The sequence below is a fragment of the Rhodamnia argentea genome, chromosome 9, assembly GCF_020921035.1.
Source record: "Rhodamnia argentea isolate NSW1041297 chromosome 9, ASM2092103v1, whole genome shotgun sequence".
In the NCBI taxonomy this organism is placed as follows: domain Eukaryota; kingdom Viridiplantae; phylum Streptophyta; class Magnoliopsida; order Myrtales; family Myrtaceae; genus Rhodamnia; species Rhodamnia argentea.
In genome coordinates this window covers 12,662,814-12,688,822 of record NC_063158.1, presented here as the reverse complement: position 1 = coordinate 12,688,822, position 26,009 = coordinate 12,662,814, and the positions used below count along the sequence as shown (strand labels likewise).

Below are 26,009 nucleotides of genomic sequence, written 5' to 3'. Positions count from 1 at the left end.
GGAGTTGGGACCTAGTTGCGGTGGTCCTAGGCTCGAGCTTTCAACGGTCCTTGACTCGGTCTTGGGGGGCCCGGCACCACGGGATTTGGTTTACTTTTGCAAAATGATCTTTGGTTTTTTTAAAGGAGAAAGTCATTTTCCTAACTCCTTTGGTTTCATGGAAAATGAGTGATTTGAAAAATATTTTCCTCAAAATGATCGCATGTATCGCTTAAAATAGTTAGTCAATGAAAATTATTGTCGGAAAACAATTTGTTTCTAAACATTTACTTAGACGCTGAAAATACTTGTTGTCTATTCATTTTGGTAAGCGATATAAGCGCTCATTTTTTGAAAAATATTTTCCAAATCAATCATTTTCCACAAAACAAACGGAGCAATTTAAGTATAGGTTTTCCGCTGATTATGAAAAGATTTCTTGTCAACTCCTTTTCAGAATTTAAGGATAGGTTTTTGGCTGGCCATGAAGAGATTTTCTGACTCATTTTCCCAAACGATCCAAATGTTAGAAAATATTTCCAAAATGACAAATTTTTCGAAAAACAAAATGGACCTTGCTTTGTGGCGTGATCACCCTATATGTCACATTCTTCCGATCGTCAATACCGTCCGACATCCTTCTTCATCGCGCACGAAACAGAGCACGAAAGCAAACTCTTGCGACGCCATACAAGGCAACCATCATTTTTTAATGGAAGCATCTCAAAGCCAAATTGGTCCCGGACAAGAGGAATGTTGGTCCGAGATCACTTTAACAAATCAGCACGAAACATCCGTATGTGCTGTTGGTGACTGTTTTGCCTGCATTTTACACGACGTGGGAATGCCATTAAAATAACACTAAGCCAGCCCACGCACAGTATGCAACATCCAGAGGGATAAGAGCAATTAGTCTTCAAAAGCACACTACACCATCATTCCCTACAACACTTAGGTTGTCACCTTTGCCTTTATCTAAAGGCACTGGATTCCCGGATCGTCCCTTTGTTTAGGCGCCGGTCGGGTCGAAAAGTAAGTAAAACGGACTCGTTCGACCATAACTCGAAGGAGGTTGCCCCAGTCGATCAGAAGAGGGGCACTCTCGATAGCCTTCTTGATACCAATCCCGATTTCTAAGAGAATTATTAAAAAGCTCTAAATCTATTACAATTGAGTCAATTCAGTTATAAATAATTTTTTTTATGCCAATTGAGTCCTTTTGCATTTGTACCAATTCAGTTTATCCGGTCAATTATGGCCTAAAATCATTGGAGTGGTGTGATTGACGCCGACGTTAACAACTTTTAATAATATTTCAGTATTTTTTGGATTATTTTTCTTATTTTGTCTTTTCTTTCACTTTTTTTTCTTTTCTGTTTTTTTCTTCCCTTCCTTCTTCCTCTAGCCGGTCACCGAGCCTCGGACCAGCTACAAGCAAGGGCGAGGTCGACCTCACCAGCCTCTAGCAAAGCTCGCCCCTCACTAGCCACTGGCGAGGCCAACCTCGCCGACCCTTGCCTTTGGCTAGTCGCCGGACCTCTATGACCGGCTGGAGAAAGAAGGAAAGGAAGAAAAAAAAAACAGAAAAAGAAAAGGAAAAAGAGAAGAAAAAAAATGAAAAGCAAACAAAATTTAAAAAAAATACTAAAATAGTATTTAAAATTATCCACATTACCTCCGGCCATGCCACGTCAACAATTTCCGCAAAAAATGGTCGAATAAATTGAATTGGTACAAATACAAAGGTTTAGAATTCAATTACCAAAAAAAAAAAAAAGGTTTATAATTGAATTTGCACAATTACAATAAACTTAATTTAATTTTTTGATAATTTTCCCTCCGATTCCTGTATTGCAGGCATATGTGCCTTAAGAAATTGATAATAAAATTTGGTCCCGTCCAATAGGACAGTCACTCCCTAATTATCTTGAAGAGGCGGGGCGTATTGAATTGTTCTTGTGGAGTAGATGTTATATTGTTGTTTATGTTGTCTATGTCATGTATTCAACTATGCACGTGTACGGGTGCATCAGAGCATATGCGTCACCTAGCGTATATATCTATTGGGTTTTATTAGCATAGCAGTTTTTGGGTAATTGCGAGGGTCAAGTAAGTGTGGTAAAGTAATTTTGCTAATATATTTTTTTTTAAATATTGATTACCATGTTATGTTCGAGTAATGATAGTAAGCTCGATGGGAGGCTAAGAAAGTTCATGTTCGTAGGTTATCATATTGGTTGCTATGCATGAAATTAAATTCATCTGTTATCAACAGAGAAGTTTCATTTGACGAGTCTCTAGTACTTTTGGCTATGAGTGATTGTGGAAGTGTATATACAAATTTGAATGGTGTTAAGCTCAAGGTAAAGTTGCAATAAAAAACTCCCGAGGTAGCGCGTGCTCGCGGGATAGTCGAGATAGATGATGCTTGTAGCGAGGTAGAGCCTGTAGAGCCAACAGTTAATATACTTATCAAGTTTAACAAAGTACGTGTTCGATCTTCTAATATATGTAGCAATGGTGGTTTTGCTTTATCCGTGATTGTGCAGGTTGTGTCTAAGAATCCTTATGAAGTAGCTAAAGGTGCAGGTGGAGTTGGTGTTATGATGAGATCAACGATTATGGCTGGACTTGGAAGATGTGTGGCAGCTCAACTCCTGTGGAGCTATGCGAGAGTAGCAACGAAGTTCGGATGTCATTTTTCTCTCACTTAGGATGCGTTTGTTTATCGAAAAATAAATAAATCGAAAAATGTTTTTTTTTTTAAATAATCGCCTGCATCACATGAAATAATTAGATTAGGAGAATATTTTTGTTATGGATAACAATTTATATCTAAATATTTTCGTGAATAACAAATTTTTTTATTTATTTATTTTTATAAGCGACAGAAAGATATTTCTCAAACTAATCATTATGGGCAAAACAACGGAAGGGTGGGCTCTCCCTCAAATGGCCGGCTAAACTCCCAGGGAGGAAGATTAACCGGGAGACCCGGCAATTGAGCCACTAATTTTTTCATGCAACATGAAGCCACAAATAGAATTTACAAACTGAATCCTCATTTTGGTCCCCTGTAAAGTCCGATCGACATCTTTGCATTTTAGGACCTTTGCTCAATTGCGTAAAATATCCGGGTCGCTCGCGAAATCACCGGCAAAATTCATTCAAGCCTAGATTGATCAAACTCGAGTCGTGCCTCATTTAATCACATACTCGGGCACCTATCACCGTCCGTAGCTGCGTAATGTCCTGATTAACGTCAACATGTCGCTACGGCGCAAAATTGTAAATTTAACCTGACATCCAGAAATTCTCTCAGGTTCTGGTATGTGCTTTGAACCGAATGTTCTTCTGTTAATCGGTTCGATCTTTTCTGTTAATGTTTGACTTGACGCTTTCGTTAGTCTGAAGGCTTTCCTAGGCCCATTTGACGATCCTAACAAAAGAACAGCAACTATCTAACTGCTTGGATGGAACAAAATGAATGTGGCCCTCTAACATTTGCCGCTTGTTTGATCTTTCTTTAATGGTGTCAACAGCGGCAGACCCGAGTTTCCTGGTTTCTTGTTCCAACGACAAGGGCATTTATTACTAGAGCGACAAGGAACACATGATCATGAATCCCCCCGAATCCTTCATCGGTGCAAGCACGTCGGAGAGGGATTGAGAGTTTTGAGGAAGAGGAAGCAAGACCGACCTGATTCCATACGGTCCAGGACGGAAGAGGGGGCATGGAAGGAAGTTCGAGTATGAACTCGACGCTGATGGAAGAAGAGCATTGCATCACGCTCCCCCCGAAGATCAATTCGCATGGGCTACAGGTGAAGGGTTACTGGGAGCGCGGCGTGTTCCAGTTCGCGATGCCCCAGATGCAGCTCCAGATGGTGCTCATCTTCGCCGTCTCGCAAGCCTTCCATTTCATCCTGAAGCGCGTCGGCCTCCCTCCCTTCGCCACGCAGACCCTTGTACGGTTTATCCTCTGCTCTACTGCGCCCTTTCCTTCCTTTTTTTTCTTTTTTCCTGATGAAAAGAACGAAATTCGCTGTTTATAATGCTAATGATGAGTTCGGAACTTTGTTCGGTTTTGGGGTGGAACTAAAATAGGCGGGGATTATGCTCGGGGCGGTGATCGGTAAGAACAAGGACATCAAGAAGTTCCTGTTTCCGAACTTTGGGATAGACGATTCGCAGGCGCAGGAGATCCTGGACGCGGTGGAGCTTTTGCGTACACGATGTTCTTGTTCCTGAGCGGGGTGAAGACGGACATGGGGATGCTATGGAAGATCGGGAAGAAGTCCTGGGCAATTGGGGTTGCCGCCTCCCTAGTGCCGCTAATGGTAGGCGGCGCGGCCCTCTTTGCCCTTGCCGACTTCCGCAGGCCCGATACTAAGGAGATCATGCTCCTGACTGCGATCCAGTCCATTACCGTCTTCCCTGTGGTCTCATGCCTCCTCAACGACCTCAAGATCCAGAACTCTGAGCTGGGCCGCCTGGCGTTGTCCTCATCCCTTGTGAGCAACCTCCTCGGCCTAGTGCTCCTGTTCTTTCCATCGCTCACGAGGATGAAAAAGGAGGACGCTTTCAAGAACGTGGCCATGGCCGCGGGTTTCCTCTTGGTGATCATCTTTGTAGTGCGGCCCGCAATGCTCTGGATTATCCGGCAGAACCCCGAGGGCAGGCCCATGAGAGATGGCTACCTCCGCGCGATCCTGGCCATGCTCCTTCTGTCCTCGCTAGCGTCCAGGTACTTTGGCCAGTCGGTTCTGTTCGGGTCCATCTGTTTCGGGCTGGTGGTGCCCGACGGTCCCCCGCTGGGGTCCGCGATAGTGAACAAGCTGGACTGCTTCTTCGTTGGCCTCATTCTCCCGATCTACGTGACGGTCACAGCCGCAAAGGTGGACCTGACAGCACTGACGGGCTCTTTCCAAGATATGAAGCTCGAGCTGATCCTTGTCTCCCTCGTGTTCGTGTCCAAGTTCGCGGCATGCCTCGTGCCCCCGCTAATCTGTGAGATGCCCGTCAAAGACTCGTTGGCCCTCGCCCTGATCCTGTGCTGCAAGGGGGTCGTCGAGCTAGGCATATATCGGTTCCTCCACGAGATGGAGGTCCTCAATGAGGGCCGGATGGGGCTCGCCCTGATGGCCGTGCTCGCTTTGGCGAGCCTCATGCCAATCTTGGTTAAGCTTCTATTCAACCACTCTAGGAAGTATGCGGGCTACCAGAAGCGCAATGTCGTTCACCTGAAGCCCGATTCGGAGCTCCCAGTCCTGGCCTGCATCCACCGGGCTGATCAGATCAACCCCATCCTAGACCTTGTCGATGCCTTTTACCCGACCCCGGAGGGGCCTGTTGGGGTCTACGCGCTCCACCTGATCAAGCTGGTGGGACGGGCCATGCCCGTCTTTATCACCCATCAGCTCCAAAAGACGGTGGCTGACGGCACGTCCTACTCAGACCAAGTCATCCTTGCCTTCGCCCACTATGCACGTAGCAACCCCGGGGCGGTCCGGGCCAGCATCTTCACCGCAGTGTCGCCTCCGAAGCTCATGTACGAGGACATATGCCAAACCGCCCTGGACAACCTCACCATACTCATCCTCCTCCCCTTCCACAAGAGGTGGTCATCCATCGATGGCTCTGTCGTGTCTGAGGACAACCACATCCGCAGCCTCAACTGCAGCGTCCTCCAGTGGGCGCCTTGCTCCGTGGGCATACTCATTGATCGTGGGGGACGTCCGAATGCTGCTGCCAGCACTGCCACGGACGAGCCGTTCCATGTGGGGGTGTTCTTCCTAGGTGGGAATGATGACCGGGAGGCCCTGGCCATCGCCAGGAGGATGGCCAGGGACCCTGAGCTCTGCCTGTCGGTAGTGCATCTGGGTGTTGACGACGAAGAGGGGTGCGTCGTCAGCTGGGACAAGATGATCGATGGGGAGGCGCTGAAGGTCTTCAAGGAAGGCCTTTTGGGGAAGAACGTCGAGTACTGGAAGGAGATTGTGGAGGACGGCCCGACAACGGCGAGGCTGGTCAGGTCCATGGTACAACAGTTCGATCTGGTCATCGTCGGGCGGCGACACGAGCTCGAATGCCCCCAGACCGCAGGCCTCTTGGCATGGACCGAGCTCCCAGAGCTCGGGATTTTAGGGGACCTGCTGGCCTCCAACGATCTTGACACTAGTTCTTCCGTTCTGGTAGTGCAGCAACAGCAAAGGCATTAAGCCACATGCAAAGTTGTAGCTTGTTAGCATTGTAACCCTCTGGTCATCCTTTTTTCTACTCTTTTGATTCTCTACATGTACTAGCAAATCAGTGGTTCTTAGCATGTTGAACCCTTTATTCTCAACACATATAAAAGCAAATCTACTGTTTTTTTTTTTTTAAACTTCAAATGAGGGATTTACCGTTCGAATTAAACGGCTAGGTCGCATACTTTATGTTCGTCGGAAATGTCCACCTCTATCGAGTGTCAGAAATTCCGAACTTTAGATCGTTACGAAATAAGGGCAGTCCGAATTTGTCGTCCAACGAGAACGGATCGATGATTCCGGCCTTGCATGCAATTAGAGGAGATTACTAAATCCTTGTCATTTAACATGGAAGGAGGCTACATAAGAAATGATGAAGTGAGCATAGGAGTTTCCTGATGAGATAGCACTTGGGTAATCTTAGTTGACCCGTGGTCAAGTTAGTCACCTTTTAGGCAAATCATATCGGTTAATCCTCGTATTAAGGACTATGATCCAATGTGTATGATTACCTCAATAGACGAATCCCCTTTCGTTATTTACATCGATGCTCCATATTTTGCCTTGCTAGTTTTTCATGGATGTGTATATCATATGGTTATGAGATTATTTAGTAACTTAGTTACACAATGAAACACCCATCTTGTTTTTGGATTCAAAATAGAAAGGACAATTTTGATATTTTCATTAAAATTCTATAAATATGTATATACTATGGTTTTAATAATTTTTTTGGTGCATTTGTTTCACCGAAAATGGATGGTTTGTAAGACATTTTCCTTAAAATGATCGCTTGTATTAATAACAAAAAATGAATGAATGGAAAATATTTTCATCGGCCATGAAAATTTTTGGATGTAAATTTATTGTGGATATTGAACTTTTTTTATTGACTTATTATTTTAAGTAATACAATCGATCTTTTATTTCTTTTCAAATCATTCATCTCCCATGAAATAAACGGAACTTTGATCTCCATGAGCATGCTCATTGCAGAAAATCGAGAAGTTTGAACTATCGCCAATTTTAGCTGGTATGGTATAGTCAATTTTAGTTATAGTGACAATTTTAGATATGTTCTATAGTTCTAATATGTATATTGTTGTCGTATAAAGTCAGTTTGTTATTGTACATATTACATCGCAAGAGACACAAAACCAAACTTTTCCCTTATATTCTTGTATAGATAAGTTTGTAGACATTTTTTTTTCTCTACAACATAACATACTCAACTTAAACTAATTTTATAAGTTGTTGAGAAAATTTTTCTATGTGTTTTGAAGACGGCAAAACATTATGCCTGCTCTAATATGGTATTTAAGCGTACGTACGAATTATCCTCCATGTATACAAGTTCATATACAAATGTTGTTAACAACAAGACGTATGTACTAGCAAGGGAATTGTTACTTTGCATATGGAGAACATGATGCTGTGATGAAAGGTTGTAGAGTTGGAAGGATTTTTCAAGGTTTGGTGAACCAGCAAGGGAAGGGTGATCGTCGGGGTGCTTGGACCGATCAAATGGGAGGAGAACAACTTGGATAACATTGAGTACATCAATATACAGGGACCTAAGTGTAGAAGGTAAACTAATAGGGATAGCATCAAGTTGCCAAGTCCGGATGCATCACACTGTAGAGGAAGTTTACCCTACAGATGGCGTGGATGGTACTACACCTACCTTGAAATGGAGATCTACTTCTAAATAAATTTGAACAGGAATTTTGGTGCTTTCCAACTAATTTTAAGTAGGGGTGAGCATGGTTTCCAAGCAAAATCTGGAACCTAGGACTGGATTGATAGGGAACCTGTTTGATTTCAGGTTCCAAAATATGCAATGGTAAGTTTCGTGCACCAAAAATTGAGAAACCGGTTCTGACGGGATAGGTTCGAAGTTCCACTAACAAGTTTTTGTACTTTTCTTGGTATATGTCTTCACGCGATCCTGCGGTATTCCATAATATTGGATGATGAATGTGTAATCTAGAGCTACTAGTCCGAGTATCCATTTCGATTTTATTTTGTTAATGTCGTATTTATTCATGCGTGTAAATACGAGTTGTGATCAGTGGATTATAGCAGCAAATGACGTTCATTAAAGGTGATGATACACCGCAATCATTTAATTAAAAATACAGGTGGAGCACCCTAGCACCCGAGATAGGTAGGTTTCATGATATGCATGGTAAGTTCCAGATTTCAAAAAATGATGAACCTGTTTCGAAAAGTAGGTTTCAAGTTAAACCTATATGGAACCCGAAACCTTTCACCCTAGTTTTAAGCCTTGGAATCCGTGAAAAATTACAAAAAATTCATAAACCTATTGCAATGGTGCTAATTCAACATAACTCTTTTAATTTGACCAATTTAGTCATAAACCTTTTGATAATTTGCTAATTCAGTCAATCTAATCACTTTTTGACCAAAAATCGCTAACATGGACAATTTCTATAAATTTTTAAAATTTTATGAATTTTTTTATCATTATTTTCATTTTTTATTATATCATAGTGGCCGACGAGGCTCAACCATCCCCTAAGATCGCGAGGATCTTACCCTTGCCAAATCCGACGAGGGCGGCCCTCACTAGAGGTTGCGAGGTCGAACCTCTTACCCTCGTCATATCCGGCGAGAGCGGCCCTTGCTAGAGGCTACGAGGTCAAAGGCCACGAGGTTCGACCTCGCAACCTCTAATGAGGGCTGCCTTCACCGGATTTGGCAAGGGCTCGAGCCTCGCCAGCTCAACCAACTCATTGGCCACGAAAAAATAAATTAAAAAGAAAAAAGAGAAAATAACTAATAATAATATGAAATTATAAAATTTGTTCACATTAGCACTAGTGGTATCACGTAAGATGTAGATGGCCATCGTTTATGTCAACATTTTTTAGCCAAAATTGACCGGATGAACCGAGTTGTCAAACTTTCAAAAAAAAATTTTGGTCGAATTAAAAGGTTTAGACTGAATTGATACAATTGCAATATGTTTAGGATTTTTTTGATAATTTTCCCGAATCCATGAAAAAAATCTACGTCCTTTCAACAATTATAAGTAATTTATATGAAATTAGAAGGGAACGATACAAACGGTCCTTGGGCTTTGGTCCAATATGTAAAATTGTTTTTCAACTCTTGATTTATTCAACATGGTCCTTAAATTTTAGCCTAATGTGCAATATGGTCTATGAACTTTTAATTTGCTAAATGCAACTCTTAAGCTTTTTTGTACATGTTCAATTTAGTCATTGGACTAGATAATTCATGGACTGGATTGAATCTAGGAATATAATAATTCATGTATTAGATTGGACATTTACCAAAATTTCAAGGATTATATAGAAAAAATTAAAATTTCAAAAACGACATTGCACGTCGAGCAAGGATCAATGACCATTTGTGCAATGATCCCGTATTAGAAAATTGCACTTGTCCAGTATATTTTCTCTTCTAGTTTATTTAGGGAAAAAGAAAAGAGTTCATTTTTCATTACGGATCAGATTAATGCAGTCATTACGCAAAAAGTAAATCTTAGTGATACACTCAATATTCATACCCATGCTTCGTATGAGCTTATTTATTTGATTTTTTTTTTAAATTTCTATTTCGATAAATTCACTTGCATACTTTTATAAACGCCACTTTATTATTGTGTTAAACTTAAAGTGCTTCCAGTCGGCAATACAGCGGGCTGTCTGGATGCGTTTTTTATTTTAACGTGTTGGTACCTACACGGCGCACATCTCCAATTGTCAACATTATCTTTTTCTTTTCGAAGGCAGGGAATATCCTCTATTTGTTTTACATTCAAGGGATCTCGAAATTCGAACGTGGCATCGGACGAAGCAATTTAAGAACTTACTTATGTCGAAAAACCGAGTTAAATTTACTGCTTATGTGTTGTGAATAATGAGAGATTTAGGTACTTTACAATATATTTCTCAACTATGTAAATATTATGAACGGTCAATTTCATTTTATAAGTAAAAATAATGGTATATTTAGGTGTTTATATTTGGATTGAAGAAAAGTCTCCTTGGGGCTTGAGAGCGAAAATTCCAAACTCAATTCGAGAAGTCGTAACCTGCGGATCTTCCCATTCAATCCATTCGTCAGACCTCAGCGGAAGCGAAATTGAATCTTTGCCCTCTCAATCTGTCAAGCTGGTGATCCCAGTGCAGGAATCAAGGTCGCTCCTTGCGGTTTCGAGTCTCGAGATGCAATCTGGCAGCTCCACGCCTCGCGGTCATTGATGCTTGTGTGGTCCGATTCGGTTCTGTTTCTCTTCTGATCTCTCTCGCTGCCCATGATTACCCCTCTTTCTGTTCGCAGTTTCGTGCTTTTGGGTACGGAAATCGGGTGCTCTGTTTCCTGATCGAATGATATGGAGATCGAAATTTGACTGGATTGATGGGTTTACGCTGGATTCTAATGTTCTGAACCTGGTTCCATTTGAATCTGAGAGATAATCTTGTTTTTTTTTTCCTCTAGGTAGATTGTAGCGAAAGAGAAATGGATTGAATCATGCTTTTGAACGTTTCTGGACATGGGTTCGCGTGGAATTTTGAACTCGTCTGGTATTGCATAAACGGGTCGTTTGAATTGTTATCTTTGAAAGTTTCAAATACGGCTGCTTGTCTCTATGTTAATGTTCTCCTTTTAAGCGGTTTAATATGACATGCTTTGATGGGAAGTTTTAGACGGATGTGGATGATTGACTTCATTGTGTAATGCAGGAGTCCGAGGCGCGGGACTTGGTGATTTCATCTCTGATTGAAGATTGATTCAGGGCAAATGGAATTTATACTTTCAAATTTGGTGAATCCTGCTTTGGATTGGGGATTGAAGGTTTTAGATGCTCCTTCTGTTCGAGCTGTGATTTTCGGAACGTCTATAGGCGGTGCGATTGGGATATTCTCATCATTTCTGTATCTGATGACCTTTTTTTTTTCATTTGAGTTTATCTCGGCTGATTTATCATCTTCTTTTGGAAAGGTCATATATTTGTGGATGTTCTGCTGCTGCTGGTGATTATCTACCTACTTTCTCAGAAGAGTTATAAACCCCCGAAGAGGCCTTTGACTGAGAACGTTAGTCCCAACAATCTAAGTTGTTTGCCTGGATGTGTTTGCTCTTTATGCTGATTTGAGTGCCGTACTCAATTACTTCCTCTTGTTGATTTGAATATTAGTTATTGATGTTTGCTTTTCACGTAAATCATGCTATACTCGTCTCTGACCTATAAATGTGAAATTAAAATGCATGATATGATAAAAGCTGGTGGTGGAGCTTGAATGCTTGATTGCCCATGCTCTTCGTTGAGAGTCTGTGTTATATTAATTAGGATGATACTAGAAGTAGTGCTGTTTTCTATTGGAGCTTCCTTTATTCCTTGTAAGGAGCATAATAATTCGAGTTGTCGGTATAATTCTTTGCCGAAATGGTTCCCCTTATCAGATGGCATTTACTCTGGATCCTCTATCTGCTGAATTTTGTTATTGTTTGCTTTGCTTTAGTATGATGAATGAACCATTTCCACATGCCTTCTGTTGATAACTGAAAATTTAGTCAGAGTCCATAAAAAGGCTTATGCTTCAAACTTAGATGTCAATCTTGCTGCGATTGGCATTGACGGTCCTTTTCTAAATGCATCAATAGACAGCCTCCATTAGGTTTTGAGGTAGTTGAATGGTTCTTGTAGTCTGAGATATGTGCATGGTGTCTGCAGGAAATAGATGAGCTATGTAATGAATGGGTCCCAGAATCCCTTATTCCTCCATTAACAGAAGAGATGACTTTCCAACCCCCCGTTTTAGAGAGGTAAAAACATCTCTTAGCACCATTCAATTTTTGTAAGCTCTGCTCTTCTTCTTTTTTTATTTAACTCATTATTCTGGGTAAAAAATTTATAACCAGGCTCTGTTTTCCGGATCTCATCAACAGACGGATATCTATTTTCTAGTTCACTAGAAAAAGAGCACGCTATTTATGTGTAAAGGAAAGTAGCGATGACAATTTTTAACTTAGTAAAGAATAATATAATACAAAAAGACTTGTTACCTTTGGGCATATGGATTCAGATTATGTTAAAACAAGGAAGAGGCGTGATTCATGGGATGTCCAACAATTATCTTGAATTCAAATTCAAAAAGTGAGAGACTGATGGACTTTTCACTTAAATTTTTTAAATATTTAGGTTTAAGTTACAGTTGGTTTTTTTAATCAGTAATAGAGATGTTTCTTCTCTTGGTTCTCATTTTGGCAGAATCATTGTGCTCCACTTAAATCTTCTTTATTCACCTATCTAACTGAATCACAATCTACCGTTCTTGTGAATTTTAACTTTTTCGTTGAGATTCATCTACTCATCAATTGGCATCATGCAGTGCCGCAGGACCACATGCTGTCATCAATGGCAAGGAAGTCGTCAATTTTGCTTCTGCAAATTATCTTGGATTGATTGGAAATGAGAAGTTACTTGTAAGAAAGAGCTTTCCTGTAAATATATCACCAAGACAATGGCTTTGCCTGGATGCAGAACTTACTGCTTTGTCTTATTGCAATATATCACCAAGACAATGGCTTTGCCTGGATGCAGAACTTACTGCTTTGTCTTATTGCAATATATCACCAAGACAATGGCTTTGCCTGGATGCAGAACTTACTGCTTTGTCTTATTGCAGGAGTCATGTACATCAGCACTGGAAAAATATGGCGTTGGTTCTTGTGGTCCTCGTGGGTTCTATGGGACTATTGGTAAGCAACTAAAAGTGATCACAGAAGCTGGCTTTAAGCGATAGCGTGAATCTAACTTTCCTTAATTAAATAAACGCTTCTTTCCCGATTTGATAAGCTCTTGGTAGAGCTTTTTATTCTTTTCCCTCCATTTCAGATGTCCATCTCGATTGTGAGACCAGAATAGCCAAGTTTCTGGGGACTTGTGATTCAATCCTTTATTCATATGGCCTTTCTACCATGTTCAGTGCAATTCCGGCATTTTGTAAGAAGGGGGACATTATAGTTGCGTAAGTACTTCTCTAATCGCCTCCATAGATTCTTTTTTTCATGGTTTGTGGCATTGAAAAGAAGCTTTTCACATGGTAATGAACCACATACATGAGGATCTTGGTTATTTGGGCTTCATTATTTGTAAAAAGTTTACTGCTATTGGTCTGTTCCCCATCACTTTTCATTTCATTTTTCTGCTTGGTTTTTGTGGAGCATCACCTTAAACCAACACGTCTCATTCTCATTTAGGGTTTTATGTGTTTCTGCATCTGTCAATCCTTCATAAATTGAGCAAGATTTATGTATCGATTTAGATTTTTTAAGGAGCCAGGAGTCTATTTACTCCCCATGTACTGCTTCTTTTAGAATTAGTTTGTTCACAAGGTTGATTACTTTCACCTTTCCAGGGACGAGGGAGTCCATTGGGGTATACAGAATGGCTTGCAGCTCTCTAAAGGAACTATTGTATATTTCAAGCACAATGATATAAATTCTCTTCAAAATACGCTGGAGAGAATTACGGCTGAGAATAAACGGGCTAAGAGGTTGCGTCGGTACATTGTGGTTGAAGCCATATATCAGGTGTAGTTTTCTAGCTTTTCTCCTCAACTTTGGAGTTTGGATTGCAATCCCCTTAACCTACTTGAATAAATCAATGGAAATTTGGAGAGCTTCCTGCCATTATTCAGGATGTATTATTTCACACACTACAAGTCCTAGAAAGCTGACATGATGTTTGCTGTATGCATTTATGCCTTCATTGGTTGAATTCAGCATTAATTAACTTCCTGCCATAAGATGGGACGAGAATTTGAGAGGAACATAGACAAAATGAAGTGGCACTTTGTCCTGCATTCTTTTGCCTGAGATAGATCCCAACAGAACTTTTATGATGTACCATGCATGTTCATTTTTCACGTCTCTGCACTGCAGTATGCATTTGCATTCGACCATAATCTCTAGCTTTGTTGTTCATTCCTGCAAGGTAAAAGAATGGAAGAAAATTGCAAGTCTTGAAGAGATTAGGCTCACATTTTAATGGAAATATATTGCAAGCTTCAGGGAAAATTTCAAGGATGTGAAAAAAGACTGCTTTTCATAGATTTCCATAAAGTTCTTGGAGCTAAGATGCTTCTTTATTTGGTCATGTATTCTTATTTGACTTGATTTAGACAGGTGCAGAGCACATGCTAGTATTGAGTATCGGGATCAGCACCTCATTCTTTCTGTCGCACATTGTTGTGAAGGAGTGAGTCTGTATGGTAGATTGGGGTTCTCCCTTTGCATTCTGAAATTGATTGCAGTAATGGGAAATGCAATGCACATCTATATCCTTCCTTCGTAGGTCATGAATAGGCTAAAGCAACATGCAAATGTTACAACATCTTGTTTGGGCTCTTCTTGCTAGTCTAGTATTTGTGACAACAGAGTTTTGTTTGCAGAGTGATTGGTTAAGAAGCTGCCTTCTTTTATCCTGTTTAATGCTGTCTGGAATATACTCTATAATGATCTCCATACCAATTTTTTCTGATACATGTACATTTTTGAAGTAATATGCATTCTTATGTTTTTTAGAATTCTGGTCAAATGGCTCCCTTAGATGAGATAGTAAGACTGAAGGAGAAATATCGTTTCCGCGTATTATTGGATGAGAGCAACTCTTTTGGTGTGCTTGGACGTTCTGGAAGAGGTCTCACGGAGTACTATGGTGTCCCAGTAAGCTATGAAGGATTATTTCGATCTTGATTGGATTGGTATGGTACATATATTCACAGTTTCTTTGTGCAGGTCGAGAAGATAGATATCATAACTGCCGCTATGGGACATGCTTTAGCTACAGAGGGCGGATTCTGCACTGGAAATGCTAGAGTAATTGATCACCAAGTATGGAACATTTTGACCATGAATGATGACTTTTTCTTAATGAATTTAACAACCATTTCATAGATGTAGAACTGTTTCTCTAAATAATTGACAAAGAAGGCAAAAGTAGAATCTTTAAGCGTCCATGCTTGTTTGAGTGGTCGTAATGCTAAATTTCTTTGGACTTTCAAAATATTAATGCCTGGGTTCTTGCACATTTTCTTTTGCAGCGATTGAGCAGCTCAGGATATGTATTCTCTGCTTCTTTGCCTCCATATCTTGCAAGTGCTGCAATTACTGCTATAGATGTCCTGGAGGAAACCCTGGCCTTTTGACAAAACTGAAGGCTAATGTCACTCTGCTGTTCAAAGGTTGGTTCTTACCATGCTCTTGCTGTTTTATCATTATTTGTTGAGAATGCAGGCAATACTTGGTGTCTTTTGTGATCCATCCGGCCATGAGGGTTTAATAAGCTAGTTGGTTATCAGGACTTTTGATATGAGTAGTGTTTCTTAATCACAATATTTATTCCTCTCATAAAATAAGCTATATCTGATCAAGAAAATCCAGCTCGATTGTTTTGTTACTCCTCTTTTCCTGCATCATTATTCCGATTTAGTGAGTTTGGATTAGCCATATCAGCACTAAAGACTGCACCTGCAGAAGCAGCATAGGAATTATGTTACTGGTGATGAGTCATGCTCTAGGTTTATTTCTGTGGAAAGCCAAATGCTGCAATGGCTTCTCAGTAACTTCTGCCTGCATGTCCTTGAGGAGTCGGGGATTCCCGACATTCTTAGGCTCCATTTGTTACACGGAAAATGAATGATTTGAAAATATTTTTTGAAAATGGTTGCTTATATTGCTTATGAAAATGAATGAACGAAGAATATTTTCATTGTCTATGAAAATGTCTAGATATAAATTGTTGCCAATACTGAAAATATTTTGTATTGACTAAATATCTCAAGCAATACGAGGGACATTTTAATTATTTATTTTCCACAAAGCAAAAGGAGCTTAATCAGATTTCGTTTTCCTTGTCGACATATCTACATTTGCCACCTATGCAGAAGAAAGTGTATATTTGTGCTGTCGGTTCTGAGTCTACTTTCCTATTGCAGAACTATCGGGCATACCTGGACTCTTAATAGCAAGCAGTCCTGAATCACCTGTTATTTTCCTTAGATTAGCAAGGTCAACAGGTTCTATGAAGGGTGACCAACTCCTCCTTGAAAATATTGCTGATCGTGTAAGTAAAGAATCTACTGCTTTATTTAGATTAAGCCTGGTGAGTTACTTCTCTACTAATATGTTTTTTGCCAATGGCTCTTGTATTTGCAGGTGTTGAACGAAGATTCTTTGCTTGTGGTGGTGTCGAAAAGATCAACACTTGACAAGTGTCGTCTGCCAGTTGGGATAAGATTGTTCGTTTCGGCTGCCCATACAGAGTCTGATCTGATGAAAGCTGCTGATTCATTGAAGAGGGCTGCATCACTGGTTCTGAAGGATTGTTAATTCAGTAGTCGACAGAGATCTCTCGGATATTTGTTCGTCGTCAGGTCTAGTTTTCAGTTTTGACGTTGTATTTAAACTAGGCATTGACTTATAGTTGGATGGATAGTACCAGTTTTGGTTCTTAGATTATACAAATAATTCTTTCTGCGCAGTTTCTTTTGGAAGTTGTACCCCTTTTTGTATTGGTAGCCCTCAACTCTTGCATTACTCATTTTCTCTTGCTAAGGAACATTTTTCCTAATTTAGACATTTTTTGGGATGTCAAAGTACTAAAGGTTTTATTTTCTTAATGCAAATTCTGGTAAATAACATTTAGGTTTACACTCATTACTCTTGATTTTGCTTCCTCTGGATAAGACAAGCGACCATAGCGAGTCCCAAACTGAGAAATTATGCTTTGCTTGGATCGGTGCAGGTCTAACTTCTGTTTTCTAGGAACCTCTGGCTTTAGCTGATATGCCCTACTATCTGCTGAAGTAAACTGCTACTTTGTGAACTGATGCATGCCCTTGAATAGCTACATGCCACTAAGAAGGTGAGCCGGTATGTCGCGAGGAAAAGTGTCCCCAATTTCTGTTGAAGCCAAAGAAGTTGATCACTGTGCTTCATCGACCTCAAAAGTTTCATTGTTACTCAGACTCTACATCGTTGGTCGGATCCAGCAGCTTCATCTCTGTTCAGTCAGTTTTCTGACTGAATCTCCGTTGGCTCATCGGTTGACATTTTAGTTAAAGATGTAGTGTCTTAGGGATGTGGATGGTCTTAGATCACATGCAGTGTCTCTGTTCCTGAAGCTGAAAATTCCCGGTTGCCAACTTTTTCGCTTTCGTGAATTCATCTGGTTCTTGTCCGGGATAATAAGATAGTAAGATTCTATCGATTTGTAGTACTTGGTGTGAATGGTCATGAGTTACAATGTCATCCTTTCCAAAGAACATTGTTATATAGAAACATTTGTGTGGATCTTGGTCTAGTCACTCACACTAACTTGAGATCTAGAGGGGGAAACTCTCTAAGTGACAGTTGAGGTAACTATCTCACATATAGCTTTTAAGGGCATGAATAATAATCATTCTGTTTCTCTATTTTTTATCCAAACCTGTTTCTGGAACAAAAACCCGTTTAGTAACGTAATTTCATTTTTCTATTTCTGGAATAAAATTTTGTTCCAGAAATAAGTTTAGCACAGAAATGAGAAGTTAAAATTTTCAGATTCCGGAACAAAATGAGAAATAAGAATTCTTCTCATCCTTTACTCCCTCTCTCTCTCGCGTCCATGGTCTGCCATTCACTGGTCGCCCATTGCTGGGCTACCGTTCGCTAGTTGCCGGTCCGTCGATCGCTATTCCCCCATGTATTGTTCCTCCGAACGTCGTCCGTCGTTTGCCGATAGCTGGCCAGCGGTAAACCGGTTGTCGGCCCACCGGTCGCAAGCCCTTCGGCTGCCCGCCGCCATTCGTAGTCCGTAGGTCATTGGTCGTCCTTCCGCCGGCCACCGATCCACCGATCTGGCGGCAACCCTAGAAATTTTATGCGGTTATCAAACGAATTTTTGTTTCACAAATAAAAATTTTGTGTCGTTATCAAACGCGTTTATCTATTCAGAAATTCATTTAGAAACTAGAAATAGAATAATCTATTTCTAGCCACATAAATTGATTCCAGAATTTGCGCCCTAACAAGCTAGCTATATGAATTGTGGAAAAATCCATATGGGTCACTTTATATGAAAAAAGGCGAGGATCTCATCTTGATCTTTTATTGAAGCGGCATGCATTTTATGCTCCATTTATTTTATGGAAAATATTTTTAAAGAAAACTTTTGCCACATTTTTGGGCGTTTGGATCACTAAGGAAAATGAGTTAATGGAAAATCTTTTCCTACCAAAACTTAAATTCAAGATAATGATTTCCTCTTTCAAAACTACGGAGATCGTTTTCCTGGCTTGGGCTAGAAACTCTGTGTTTGGATACGAGAACCCCAACGTTCTCGGACTCTTGGCGATGGGCCTAGGTCCCTAGCACCCGGTTCCATCGAGACCGGGCTCGGGACTTCGGCACCCTGGCCCATGTCCATCTAGGTTGTGCCTGAGACCCTCGCAATGGCTGGGGTCCATTGAGGCTAGTCCCGAGACATTGTTGCCCGTGCCCGAAACTCCAGGCAAGGTAATATTGACGATGAGCCCCAAGTCCTCAACGCTCGTGCTCAAATCCATCCATGCCATATTTTTTTGAAAAATTGATCTTTTTTAATTTTTAAATATGCTTTAATTTTAAATTTTCTTTTCTTTTCTCTTTTCTTTTTTTCTTTCTTTCTTTGCCAGTTTCTAGGCCTTGGCCACAACAGGCAATTGGCTAGAAACATTGGCCAGCTAGCTAAACTCGCCAGTGCTCTATGTTCGCCCAATCCCGGCGAGCTCGAGGCTCGAGCTTGCCTGTCGTTGATGCTAGTTGGTCGTGGCAGAGGAAGAAGGAATAAGGAAAAAGAAAAGGAAAGAGAATAAAAAATATTAAATAAATTAAAAATAAAAAAAATTAAAAAACTCAAAAGTTGCCCATGTTAGCATCAATCGTGCCACACAGACGATCCATATCCCCATCAGCAATTTCCTGCCAACCAATGACGCAAAAAATCTAATGAAATTTTCCTACTAAACGACATAAAATATTTTCTAGTTCATTTTCTGTTCTCAATCTAACATAGAAAAATATTGCCATTTTCCTAGAAAGTAACTTCTTGAAAAGTATTCTCCAAAAAGGTCACATTTTCTCGAAAGAAATGGAGCTTGAGGGTACGTTTGTTTCATTGAAATTTCATCATAAAAGAAAATATTTTGCCCAGATATCATTTTAAAGGAAAATATTTAATTTTCAATTATTTGGTGATTTAGGGAAAGTGATCCTTCTTCCCCGAAGGGGAAATCGTTGTTCATCAATCTAGTCTTGTTATTTCCAGTTCCATTTTCCGTTTGTCGATTAGCTTTCCTTTAAACATGCCATTTCGTTTATATCAAATCCAAGTCTATATCATGCAAACTGCAATCAGCTATCATTGAGAATCGTCGACCCTATGGACCCCTTTGGTTCGGCTTTGGTGAAATGTCTTTCGGGGAAGTACAAAAAGCTTTTGGGCTGAGGGGGTTTTTCGAAATGCAAGTAGTGTTTGGTAAAGTATAGTTTCAAAACACATTAGAATACAACTTTGGTTAAAATGGTGTTTGGAAAAATCACACTTCACTAAACCCCTTTGCTTTTATTTGAAAAAAAAAAAAAACTCAAAACTTGCTACACCAGCCTCACCCGAGGTCGCGGGACCTCGGGTGAGGCCTAGGTCGCACGTACCCAGTGACTGTCGTCTCGGCCTTGCACGACCCCAAGCGACTGTCGCCTCGGTTTGCGAGACTTAGGCAATGTTGGATTGCCCGACATCAGGCAAAGTTGGCAATGGCTCACCAGTGGTTCGCCGGCCATCCGCCGGTGGTTGGGGTTTTCGATGAAATTCTTGCAATTATGAAAGTATAGCGAGGATAAAATTAGAAGAAATTTTTTTTTATTGCATTCTGGAAATGCAATATTCCAAAGTACCTTGAGACCTGACTCGGGCTAAAGGCCTTTAGAAGCTTTTGGAAATGTAATTGTATTAACCCAAAACTGTCCAAAAAAATTGCTAAGCGCCATTTGCATTTGGCCTAGTGTCCTTAGGGCCCCAAAACCCCATGTTAATGCTGAACACAATAGCATGTTTCTGTTTTGCGTAATGTTTATGCTTTAGTTATCTATAAGCTTATATCTCCTAGATTGCCATGTTTGTCCAAAAACCATACTAGAAAAATTTTATTGGACTTTTCTCAGCTTGAGTGTTGTGATGTCCTTTGATACAAACCAAATATCTGCTCCAAACATGTTCTTGGGGGCATAAAACTCACAAATTTGTATCAGTATAACAACAATATCCTTCGTCTACCACAAAAAGCTTAAATGTGCACAACGTGACATTAATACCCATCTTTTAAGTCACTAATACTCCAAATTTGTAAGGGTACGACAAAATGTTGTGGTATTTGTGCCACAGTGAGCATAATTTAAGAGTGCTGGTGACACCAAAAAAGTTCAGGATATTGGTGTCGCAGTGAGCATAGTTAGCATTTTTCATGACAAAAAAGGTTGGGATATTGATGTCACAGTGAATATAATGTAGGATACTTGATGGTATTAGTCCTTAATATAATCGTTGCCTTGTCAACAATACTTCAAGGCACGACAAAATATTTTTAACTTAACTAGTAAAATATAGCCTAGCACAACATATTCGAGTAAGATCATAAATGGGGCTCGAATTGTCTTTTCCATAAGAGCATAAACATGCTTTATGTTTCCTTTTCAATTAGGGGTGAGCAATTTCAGGTTCAAATGGTCATATAACCTATCCATTGGAATAGGTTCTCCATTTTTGAAACCCGAAACCTTCCCCGCATACTCCGGCACCTATAACCTACCATGTTACAGGTTCCAAGGTCGGTTTCGAGTCTACCTAGGTTCCATATGTATTCTTAATTGAACGATTGCAGTGAATTATCACAGCTAAAGGCCACCATTTGCTATCACAATCCATTGACCATAACTCATACTTAGAGACACATGAAGAATATGAAACATTAACAAAATAAAAGTCTCAGTGATGAATATCACTTGGAAATGGAACCTGGACTAATGATTCCATATCACATACTTATCATCAAACGTCATGGAATACTGGAGGATCGCACTTAGACATAGAACAATAAAAATACAAATATTTGTTTGAAGTTTCAGGTTCCACCTCTTGAAACCTGAAACCTACCCGTCGAAACCGATTCCTCAATTTTTGGAACCTAAACCCTACCCTACATACCCTGGAACCTAGAACTTATATTGTTTCTTTCGGTTCGATTCCTCGCAATTTTACCCTAAAACCATATTAACCTCTTTCCAACAACATAACTGAGGACCAAGACATTTGCTACTCTATTACCCTCATCTTCATCCTATTCATCATTAATCTTAACAAGGAAAGTCAAAGTCAATGGTCAATGTCACATACAAGCTTAAGGTATCCTCATCTTCATCCTATTCATCATTAATCTAAGAAGGAAAGTCAAAGTCCATGGTCAACGTCACATATAAAGCTAAAGGGTGAAATCCTCACTCAAGCTAAGTTGGCTGTCTTACATGTCCTTATCCAACACTGAAACGAATAAAAGAGTATAAAGATGATAGAAAAACCCTTTCTATACGTCGTTGTTTAGGTGTTCTTTTATAAATGTCATTTTTCCATAATCAAATTATAAGTAAACTTATTAGCTTTTTACACTTTTTTTTAATCTGCCTTCTCTCTCTGACTTTTTGTTTTGTTTCTTTGCAGAGCAGGGAACCCTGCACTTATTCCACCCCTGCATACCCAGTGACAACTTTTTACTCTTTCGATAAGTTGATAATAGGTGGAATTTGTATCTCAAAAAGCGGGAGATCAAAACTTACTTCTTATATAATGCAAATTTTCTTGAGCTAGGCAAGAGAAAATAACTCTTAAGTGAATCACCTAGTACAATTACAATCACCTATCTAAATGATTAAGAGTTCAAACTATATTTAATGGTGAAAACTGGCTTAAATACCATAATACCACAAAAAAGTAAGGGAAACTTCAAATAAGGTCCAAAAGTGGGGCTGGTTTTTCAAAAGAGGTCTAGAGTAGACATTGTATCAAACAAAGATTTAAAGTGGTCAAGTTAGTTTGAAATAAGGGCCTTAATTTGAGAAAAATTGTCAAAAAAGTTCTTAATCTTTCACACTTTTGCCAATTTAGTCTTAAACCTTTTAAGTTTGCCTATCTAGTCCTAAATATTTTCACTTTGTGTCGATTCAGTCCTAGTTACCGGAAATCGTTGACTTAGATGCCGGTCGTCCTACGTGGCACCGCCGGAGACAATTTTTAATAATTTTTCAAAATTTGTATTTAAAAAAATGGATTATTTTTTTTGGTTTGCTGAATTTAAGGCCGGCCACCCCCACCGGATAAGGGTTGGCGGGGGTTGCCGGCCCTAAGAAAGGACCGGGGGTCGCGGCCCTCGCCCTTGTGGGCCACGGCAAGGGCGTCGCAGCCCTTGCCCGTCCTCGGCATGGCCGGATCTAGTCCGGCGGTTTACCGTGGCTAGCTGGCCAAATCTGGTTATGGCATGGGTGGGTGAGGGCCGAGAGGGCGAGGGTTGTGACCCCTAGCCTTCGATTGCGAGGGAATCGCGGCCTTGCTCAGGTTCCTATGGGGGTCACCGGCCCCCACCGGCACTCCCCTAGGGGCCGGTGACCCCGCCGCTCCTTGCCCGGGGGCCGGCAGGCGGCTAGGGTTGCTAGCCTTGAAACCAGTAAAGGCAAAAATGGAAAAGGAAAAGAAAAAATATTTTTTCAAATAAAAATATATAAAAATTATAAAATTATCCATGTCATTGTCGGCGGTGCCACGTAGGATGACCGGCATCCTTTTCAGCGATTTTCTGCAAATAGGATTGAATTGGCACAAAGTGAAAAGATTTAAGACTAAATCGGCAAACTTAAAAGGTTTAAAACTAAATTGACAAAAGTGTGAAAGATTTAAGACTTTTTTTATAATTTTCCCCCTTAACTTGCCCGTCAACCAAATTTCGCCAACGAGCTTTTTTCCCACGGCAAGAGCAGGGGCAATTTTATTTAGAATTTTCTAATTTTACCCAAATAAAGCTATTGTTTGTGCTGATCAATTGAAATAAAATGGACAAATCCCTAAAAATTAGACACCCCAAATTGAATCCACTGATTCCTCTTTTTCTCCCAGACCAGCAATCTCACTACACGTTTCGTATGAACACTCATTGGTGCACCTGATCCTTTCTGTGTCCAAGAGAAAGCGATTGCAGCTTATTGAAGCAACATGTCGATAAGGTGTGAGCGTACCGTGGAATACCACACCAATGGAAGCGACGACAACGATGGTAGGAGTGTATACGTTTTAGTATTGGTTTGGCTCGTTTGGTCGGATTTTGGGTGCATTCTGTCTCTCTTTTTTTTTTCCCCCCGAATCAATTGCTTTTCCTAATGGTAAGTGTTATCCACTCTGAATTTTCTAACTGGATTTTCTGTTGTCGTGATCCCTACGTGCCAGTCATGGTCCTAATTTTCCCAGTTTTGTTTCGTTAGAATCGATGCAATTTTTTACTGTCTTCGTGTTGTTTTTTCAGGTATATGTTCCGTCTTTAACAATCAAATGCGCTGGTTAATCCTTTGTTGTATCTTGCATGAAGCTCGCCATTGCTGAAAGTAGTTGATCTTAAATTTTTGGAAGTAGACTACATTTCATCATATTACAGCAGTACCCAAAGCCACCATGAGCATCGCGATTTCACCTCTCAGATGTACCTTGATGCCTCAAGAAGATTGAGACCCCTTCTCTCTTTAAAAACAGTCTTCGCTTATTTGCATCAAACTATAATCTTCCCTGCTAGAAGTTTGGATGTGCTGCTCAGACAGAGAGCATGGTAGTTTATAGATGATAATTATCAATCACATTGTGGGATTCAGACAATGTCTCACTCGAAGGGTGGAGTAGGATAAGGATACTAAATCAATCTTCGAGCCAAGATCATAAAGTTCCCCAAGACTCAAACGTGCATAAAAGGCAAAAGTAACTTTCAGTCGCATGAGATAAAGAGTATAAACGTGAAATGCACGTCTCTTCTAAATCCGGGAGAGGACGAAGATTTTCGAAATATTCAACAGAATCGAATGATCAACAAGATGATCATTTGACCCTTTTAAAACGCACATATGTTTACACCAAAAAACGACCAACTTTTTACTGTTGACAAATGATGTGTTCAGTCAATGATAGTAATGATTGGTTAGAGTTAAGTCGCCGAGCATTAAAGTGGTCGACATGAGGATTGCCTCGCAGGTATCAATAACCAATGTGAAGAGAGCTGTCGATGGGGAGCGTTATCAATTGATAAAGGTTGTCGACAGCTCGGTTCCATAAGTTGCTGAGTATTGAAAGATGAGGAGAATGTCAAATTTATCTGGAGCGATATCGAGTATTATGCCCAGTGACAGTTTCTAGCGTCAACGCCATCCCAATGACTTTGGGCTATGTTTGGTAGTTATGATAAAAGTAAGGATATGATAAAATTTATCATATCATGTGTTTGGTCGGATATAAGGCTGTGTTTGAACGTTGTTCAGAATAGGATGTGATAAGAAATCCTGAGATTTTATGGTATCCTTCCTACTATTTGGTGAGTTGCAGATTTAAATTCGCATATTTTTATATCCTATCATATCTATTGTTTGATATAAACTGGATATAAATATAAATAATTCCAAGAAATAGCAAACCTGCATAATTCTTCAAATACCACAGCAAAAACCATGAACAATGCTCAAAACTTAACAAGAAATAGTACATTCCTAAAACGTATGATTCCTAGAAATAGCGAAAAGAATATTTTCAACGTTGTTCATTTTCATAACAACAAAGCCAACATACCAATTATTTATAAAGAAAATTAGGAACAACTTTCCCCTTCCAACTTGCACAAATGTATTGCGACTCATTGCTCCAACTCTACCTAACTCACCGAATTCCACTAAAACTATTAACTAAGCTCCAAACTTTGCAAGAAATGGCGCATTCCAAACAAATCACCAATCTTTCCCATCTTCAATCTCTCGGAGAAGCTGTTCCACAAATGTCTGTTGAAGTTTGTTTGTAAAACAAACAAAAAAGCTGCCTTTTCCAATTCCATATAGGATAGAAAGAAGAGGGCAAGCCTTTTTATTAGTTAGAAAGCTACTATTGTCTTTCAAAATAAAGAAATGGGTAAGTGGGCTAGACCCCACTATACCCACGTGCGGGTGCGTGATTATTAGATGCACTTAGAACTTTGCACGGTTCGAATTTGGTATTAGATGCACTTAGCACTTTGCACGCTTCCGCGGTCACGGTTCGAATTTGGCACTACTCAGTAGTTATTTGTTTTTATTTTCAGAATCATAATAATAATTAACTGTTGAACCCTACTACTGAAACAGTACAACTGTTTACGTAGGAGTTAAAGTTAATTTATATTTCATTCTTATTATTTAATTTCGAATTTTAATACAATGAAGAGTTACAATTTTTCTGACAATGAAAGGGTTGCGTCCATCCAAATAGTGGTTTTCGCACATGAACGTTCATGTCTGAATTGCGATTTTTCATGTACTATTTCAGTAGTAGGAGTTAAAGTTAATTTATATTTCATTCTTATTATTTAATTTCGAATTTTAATACAATGAAGAGTTACAATTTTTCTGACAATGAAAGGGTTGCATCCGTCCAAATAGTGG

General features: G+C 40.0%; 2 protein-coding genes across 2 annotated transcripts; both read left to right on the top strand.

Moving 5' to 3' along the window:
- Positions 1 to 4,247: 4,247 nt before the first annotated feature.
- LOC125316438 (cation/H(+) antiporter 3-like) lies at positions 4,248 to 6,200 on the top strand. The gene has a single exon (XM_048284762.1). The coding sequence runs from the start codon at positions 4,248 to 4,250 to the stop codon at positions 6,198 to 6,200; it is 1,953 nt and encodes a 650-aa protein (XP_048140719.1).
- A 4,040-nt stretch (positions 6,201 to 10,240) lies between these two features.
- On the top strand, positions 10,241 to 16,903 carry LOC115755993 (long chain base biosynthesis protein 1). The gene is given in 14 exon segments (XM_030695648.2): positions 10,241 to 10,490; positions 10,964 to 11,127; positions 11,223 to 11,317; positions 11,956 to 12,047; positions 12,614 to 12,707; positions 12,911 to 12,983; positions 13,120 to 13,252; positions 13,643 to 13,817; positions 14,811 to 14,951; positions 15,024 to 15,119; positions 15,329 to 15,413; positions 15,416 to 15,469; positions 16,223 to 16,350; positions 16,443 to 16,903. Coding segments are annotated over 13 exon segments (1,446 nt in total). The 5' UTR covers positions 10,241 to 10,490; positions 10,964 to 11,021; the 3' UTR covers positions 16,617 to 16,903.
- Positions 16,904 to 26,009: the final 9,106 nt, after the last annotated feature.

What these genes read in the sequence shown, in the direction of transcription:
- LOC125316438 (XM_048284762.1), top strand. Translation starts at nt 4,248, where the DNA reads ATGGGGATGCTATGGAAGATCGGGAAGAAGTCCTGGGCAATTGGGGTT.